A 6,651-nucleotide genomic window follows, 5' to 3' on the forward strand; every position below is an offset into this window, starting at 1 on the left:
CTTTGGCAAAGCTCGTAGGCGGGCCCCAGCAACCGCCGAGCAGCGGTGGCCAATTGACAGCGGAGCTATCAAACAGACAAATGCCTTGACCAATGGTAGTAGAAAGGCGGGCATGTGCATGATTGGCGGCTAGATTTCTCCATTGAAAACTGGGGGCGTGGGTGGGCGGAGCCGGAAGTAGAGCCAGACGAGAGGCCCCAGTCCACCAGGGGCGGAGAGAAGGGGGAGGGAACTAGAGGAGGAGGAGGTTAGCCGAGGCTGCTACAGCGGCGGCGGCGGCGGCGCAGGGGCTGGTACGCGCTGGGCGGCGAGAGCCTCATGGCGGAGGAAGAGAGCGATCAAGAGGCCGAACGCCTCGGAGAAGAGCTCGTGGCCATTGTGGAGTCCCCGCCAGGCCCTGCGGGGCTTGGAGTTGCGGGCGACGGCAACGACGGCACTGGCGGCAGCAGCTGCGGTGGCGGCGTCGTCGGGATCAGCAGTCGGGATTACTGCCGACGCTTCTGTCAGGTGAGGCGCCCGTCGGCCGCTCGGACTTGTCACCCGGGTACTGGGCCTCCCTGCGTCTCCTGGCCTCCTGGTCCTCGAATCAGGGCTGTGTCCGGTGCTCACTCCGCCAGCCCAACAAGGAGAGTGAGGGTGAAGCTCCCCCCTCCACCTATCCGGCTTGGGGTGGGGGGCGGGGAGCGGGGAGCGAGACGGGCATGACCCGTGGGTCTAAGGGTTGCTGAAAAAGTGAGAGTTTGTCGCGGGTGGAGGGGCTGGAGCGGAGGGTCAGCTGGCAGGAAAGCGCTGGAGTACTGACATGCCTCCCCTTCCCCAGACAGACCCCTTTCTGCCGGAGGGTCCCGCCTTCTTGTGCTTCCCACCCAGTTCCTGCTCACTTCATTTGGAATCTCTGGCAACATTTCCTGCCTTCCCTTCTCCGCCCCTGGTGCCCCCTCGGGCCCCCTTTTTCGGAGATGGGGCTTGCCGTGTCTCTACCGCTCCCTCTCCTGTCATCGCCACCCCTCCCCCTCTGCTAGGGTCTCCTGTCATCCCTGCACGAGACCCCGCCGGGACAATTCTGTTGGTTTAGGCGCTGACCCACGGTGTTTTAGATACTTTTTTTGGGGGGGGGGGGAGAGGCGGGGTTAAGACAGGGTGATTGTCATCTTTTCTTTTCTTATCCCCTTTCCTCGACCGAACAGTGACAATAAATTATTTACTTGGTCAACTGTCACTCTGATTTGATGTAGTTTGAAGTGTTTGGCCATAATCAAATGTTATAGCACCGAAGTACTTCTAGGGGTAAAGTTGTGTCATCTACATTCACATCTACATATATTTATAAACATTTTTCCTCATTCACAACAGTCTTGTTTTGCAAACTGTTTTGGCAGAAAGTTTTACTCTTTTTTTCCAACCCATTCTTTTATTTATTTATTTTTTAATTTGCTCATTATCTTATGAATAGAGTTCAAATCATGGCTCCACCACTTCCTAGTTGTTACCTTGGACAAGTTACTTAATCTCTCTATCCCACCGTTTCTTCTTCTAACAAATGGGTTTGGATCCTTTACATATTAATTAAAGTTGGCTATTTCATTCTGGTAACAAGTAGAAAATACAGTTAACAGGAGGTAAGCATCATATTTGCTGAAATTTGATTTTTATGCCTTTCCAAACATTGAAAGGGAAAGGATGGAATTGAAATTTTCAGGCAAGTTTTTAATACTTTAAACCGTCTTTTGATTTTTGTTTCATTCCTTCTTATCATAAATAAGAAGGTGGAAACTGTCTTGGTATAAAGGGCGTGTATTTTTTCTTTGGCATTGCTCTCTATTTAGTGACTTTCTTGAAAATATTTTTCCTTATTTTTATTTATTTTGGTAGTGGCATTCACTGGATTTAGAGATTCAGTGTCTTTACAATACTTGTTTTCTAACTATATGTTTTACATCTGGAAACCATGTTATCGGTAGACTTCGTATCTATGGGAATTTTAAACATCTGAAAATTAGTTTATGATTGATCTTTTTAATATATTCATAGGCTGAAAATCTTTTTATTTTCTCTTTTGCTTTTTTAAAATATATTTTTATTGATTTCAGAGAGGAAGGGAGAGGGAGAGAAAGGTAGAGACATCAATGATGAGAATCATTGATCAGCTGCCTCCTGCATGCCTCACACTAGGGATAGAGCCTGCAACCCAGGCATATGCCCTGACCAGGAATCCAACAGTGACCTCCTGGTTCACTGAACCACACCGGCTGGGCCTGTTTTCCTTTTGATATCATTAATAAGCAAGTTGGTTTTGGTTACCTTTAGCTTTAATTTACTTGATCAAATAACCCTTAATTGCTGAAATTGCATTGAAATTTTATTTGAGGGCCAGAACATTTTTGGAGAATCTTTAACTCTTATTATATTTCGTGAAATCAGTTTTAAGAACAGATGAATAAATTTAGCCTGTGAAATACAGTGTCTGAACAGTGACAGTAAATTATTTTAAGTACCAATGAAGTTGACTATTTTAAAAAACTCCAATACCACCTAAATATACAAGGAAATAAAACTAAACAGGAAGAACTTAAACTTTTATTTTTACATTGCTAAGTTATGAGTTAAGTTATGCTGACATACTTTTATGCTACCAACTTTTACCTGAAATCTTACATGTTTTATAATATTCTAGATTAGCAATAGATCTGTTCTTAGGGCTCCTGTCCTGGATCCACCCTGCAGGTGAGCTTTGTGAAGTTTTTTTTTTTTTTTTTGTACTAAAACATTAAGATAGAATAAAAGATTACCTATGTTAAGTTGAATTTTATGCATTGATTAATACATTCTAACAGTACAGTAGTTCTGTTTTATTTGCCACCAAAGGAAGAAGTGGATTATGTAATCTAATTCCCAAAGATTGTTGTTGTTTTTTTTCTTTTTAACATTTGGTTTCCTAATATTTACTAAGGGTAAGGTAATATTAAGTAACTTGCACTCATTAGTGAATGACTTAATTGTGAGTAATCCATAAAATGGATAATATGCGCTTGGGTGGGTGACAGTTAATGAAATATATGATTTATACTCAGTCTTGTGCACTGAAAAGAAAGGCTCCAATTTATATTTCTCTTTTTAGAAAGAAATCTGAATAAAAATGTCTTGGGCAGTTAGTTGTGTGGGTGAAGGGGAGGTTCTGTGTCTTTTACCACAAGGGAAAATAAAACAGAAGACAATAGGTAATATAAGTGATAAATTATGCATCCATTCAATGCATTTGAGGATATACTTGTTTACTTGAGAAACAATACCAGTAATTATAAAATCTTAGACTAAGGGAATAGTCCCTTAGGCTTAAACTGATTTTTGTGATGATGGATTTGGGAGATTGTAAGTGTTAATTTCGAAATAGTTACTTGGCGTAATGTCCACTAACTGCCCCTATCACATCCTCCCTTAACTCTTATTAGTGGACTCTCAACAAATGCTTAAATTAGCTCTTAATTTATATTTAATTTCCTTTGAGGATGAAAGGAAGAGGAAATTAATTTTTATTGAGGGTCCTACTAACTCTTAAAGCCTTCAGTTAGGTCCTGTTATGCAAGTTTCATAGTTGAATTTGTCTTCATTTCTGGTAGGTGGACCAGCTGCGATTTGAACCCAGACTTCAATTTCTACTGAAAGGCAGATTAAAATTACAAATAAATTTGCAAATAATTATAAAGTGAATTGTTTATGACAAGTTGTGCAAAGGGGAAAAAATAGTTACTGGATGTACTCAGGGAATCAAGGATGAAAAAGTCTAAAAGTAGTCTTTCATTAGGCCATAGTGTTAAAAATATTTCAAGGAACAGTCTGATTATTATTTCTCTGACTTGTTAGGTGCTGTGAACATTTCCCCTATTCCTGAAGATTATAATAATTGAACTTATTTTTTTGCTAGATGTATTGAAATGCTTTGATCATAAATTGATTGTAAACTAAACAAGTAGCTCAGTGCTAGAATGATTACAGTGAATAAGTATTTCTGGAAATACTTTGATATGTTGGTTAAAATACTTTAAAATTGTTTCTGACTAAAATGGGGTTAATAGTCATCCCATGAGGATGTCATGAGTATAAAAGGAGAGAATGACCATGAAATGTTCAGTACTATACCTAGCATGGAGATAGACATTATTAGACAAAGGCTGTTAATATTTCTCATGTGAAATTCTTTGAAAGTTTAAGAGGAACATTAGAGATAATTCAATCTGAAGGTCACTTATAGTTTGTATCCCACAAAAAACTTTAGAGGAAATTTAGAAATGTTATAATTCTAAAATTCTGTTATTTATCTAGAAAAGCTGAATGCTCCAATAAAGCCCTAAATAATTTGCAATAGCAGCTACATTTTCTCAGAGATTATGTTTCCTGCAGGGGACATTTGGTAATGTCTGGAGAAATTTTTGATTGTCCTAATTGGGATAGGTTGCTATTGGCATCTAGACAGTAGAGGACAGGGATGATGTTGAACATACAGTATGTGAAGCCTTGGTTCTTGTACGTTTCCCATTTAGAGCAATTCAGTTCTCTACCACGTTGTTCACATAAAAAAGTCTCAGTTTTCCAACAAAACTTGGGTTCTGACTTGACAACCCTTTCATGCTGATACTCTATGCTCAGTCACATGTCTTTTTTTAAAATATATTTTATTGATTTTTTAGAGAGGAAGGGAGAGGGATAGAGAGTTAGAAACATCGATGAGAGAGAATCATTGATCGGCTGCCTCCTGTACACCCCCAATTGGGGATGTGCCCGCAACCAAGGTACATGCCCTTGACGGAATCGAACCTGGGACCCTTCAGTCCATAGGCCGATGCTCTATCCACTGAGCCAAACCGGTTAGGCATCAGTCACATGTCTCTTATGTGACAATGGAGAGAATGCCTGAGTATGAGTCAGTTTACTGCTAAACCTTGTTCTGTTAACATCTCAGGAAATTGTGCTGTAAATATTTTTGTGTTTTTGTTTTTTTTTTGCTTATGCTATTGCTTATTATTATTAAATACATGGATCCAAGTCACCATGGATCCTAATGAGGTTAGTGATAGCAGCAAATTGAAAAAGAAGTTGTGAGAACAATGATAGAGCTTTAAAAAAGAAATAATTACAAAGTATGATAGAGGTGTTCATGTGTCTGATCTAGCTATGGAGTATGGCTTGGTGAAATAGGTGATTAGCACAATTTTAAAATATAGAGAGGCCATCAAGAGTACTGATATTGCTAAGGTGTGACAGTGCTCATGAAACAACCATCACTTGAGAAAGGTTAAAATAGGGAATCATTTGTGAGTCTGGAACAGATTAATTCAATTTACATTATTTCTAATGGGGAAAATGATTAGGTTTTCAAACAAATTGCTTCTTGAATAGCCTTCTGGAACTATTTACGTTAATTTTTAACAATTGCTACTAATTAGAATTATTTTAAAATTCACTTTTTTTAAGGATATTTTTTCATTGATTTTTAGAGAGAGTGGAAGAGAGGGGGAGAGACAGAGAGAGATACATCAGTGTGTCTCACATCGATTGGTTGTCTCCCCACACACCCTAACAAGAGCAGGGAATTGAGCCTGCAACCGAGGTAAACTGCCTTGCCCTTGATTGGAATCAAACTTGGGACCCTTTAGTCCACAGGCCAAAGCTGTATCCACTGAGCCAAACCGGGTAGGGCTAAACTTTACTTTTAATTTTTATAAATGTTTTATGTATACTTAGTTTAAAAAGTTATGTAAGACAACATATTAGGAATTGCATTTTGCTGCTAATCGAGTCCTGATTTAAATATCTTAAACATGACTTTTATTCATGTTAGGTCTTGAATAGATAGTATGGGGATTTTATGGTGGCTTTATCATTGTACCATCATTTGCTTTCTTATCTTTGTCTTCTGTTCTCAAGTTTGTCTCATCATCCAAAACAGTTGTTGGAGTTCCAGCCATCACATCTGAGTTCAAAGTAGTAGATCAGGGTTTTTTGGGGGTAAGCCAAAAAACATCTTGACTTAAGTCTTATTAACTATCCCCATCTGAAAAGAATATTAGATAACTTTTTTTTTGTATTTTTCCCCCCTGATAAAAACGTGTCTATGATTCTGTTAGGAAGGAAGAAAACAAGAATGGATATTGTAGAGGCAACCATTTTTTTGTTTTTTACCCCCTACAGCTTATAATAAAAAATAGCAATTCATACACCATTCCTTTCCTTCCCCACATGTTCCCCAGAGGCAACTAATTGCAACTGTTTAACTCTTATGATATTTACCTCTATGGTTATAAATAAATTTTTTCTTAGTTGTAGATATGATCAGTTAGCCTCCTTGATGGAGGAGGTAGGGACTGCCTTACCATCGTTCAGTATGTACCCTTTGATTTTACCTCTTGTGTTCTCTATGTACCCTTTTCTTCCCTCTAATCCCTTCCTTCCCTGCCCCATTATGAGTTCAGCCTCTCTAGAGAATTAGTGTCCATTGATCTAATAGGGAAGGGGATCTGGGGGAGATGTTCAACTGATCTTTCTGTTTTTGACTCTTTTACCTCCACTTTTAGAAGTCTGTAGTGTTTCAGGTTCCTGAAATTTTTCTGGGGTTCAGCACAAATCAGCTTTTTCCCTCCTCCCTCCTCCCTCCTC

General features: G+C 39.5%; 1 protein-coding gene across 1 annotated transcript in view; it reads left to right on the top strand.

Moving 5' to 3' along the window:
* Positions 1 to 13: 13 nt before the first annotated feature.
* Positions 14 to 6,651, top strand: part of ZNF654 (zinc finger protein 654) — a 100,055-nt gene continuing 93,417 nt past the window's right edge. The window contains exon 1 of the mRNA XM_005878102.2: positions 14 to 507. Within this exon, the coding sequence (XP_005878164.1) occupies positions 319 to 507 (189 nt within the window). The 5' untranslated portion in view covers positions 14 to 318. The remainder of the gene's footprint in view (positions 508 to 6,651) is intronic.

This window comes from Myotis brandtii, unplaced genomic scaffold (genome assembly GCF_000412655.1).
Source record: "Myotis brandtii unplaced genomic scaffold, ASM41265v1 scaffold546, whole genome shotgun sequence".
Classification (NCBI taxonomy): Eukaryota; Metazoa; Chordata; class Mammalia; order Chiroptera; family Vespertilionidae; genus Myotis; species Myotis brandtii.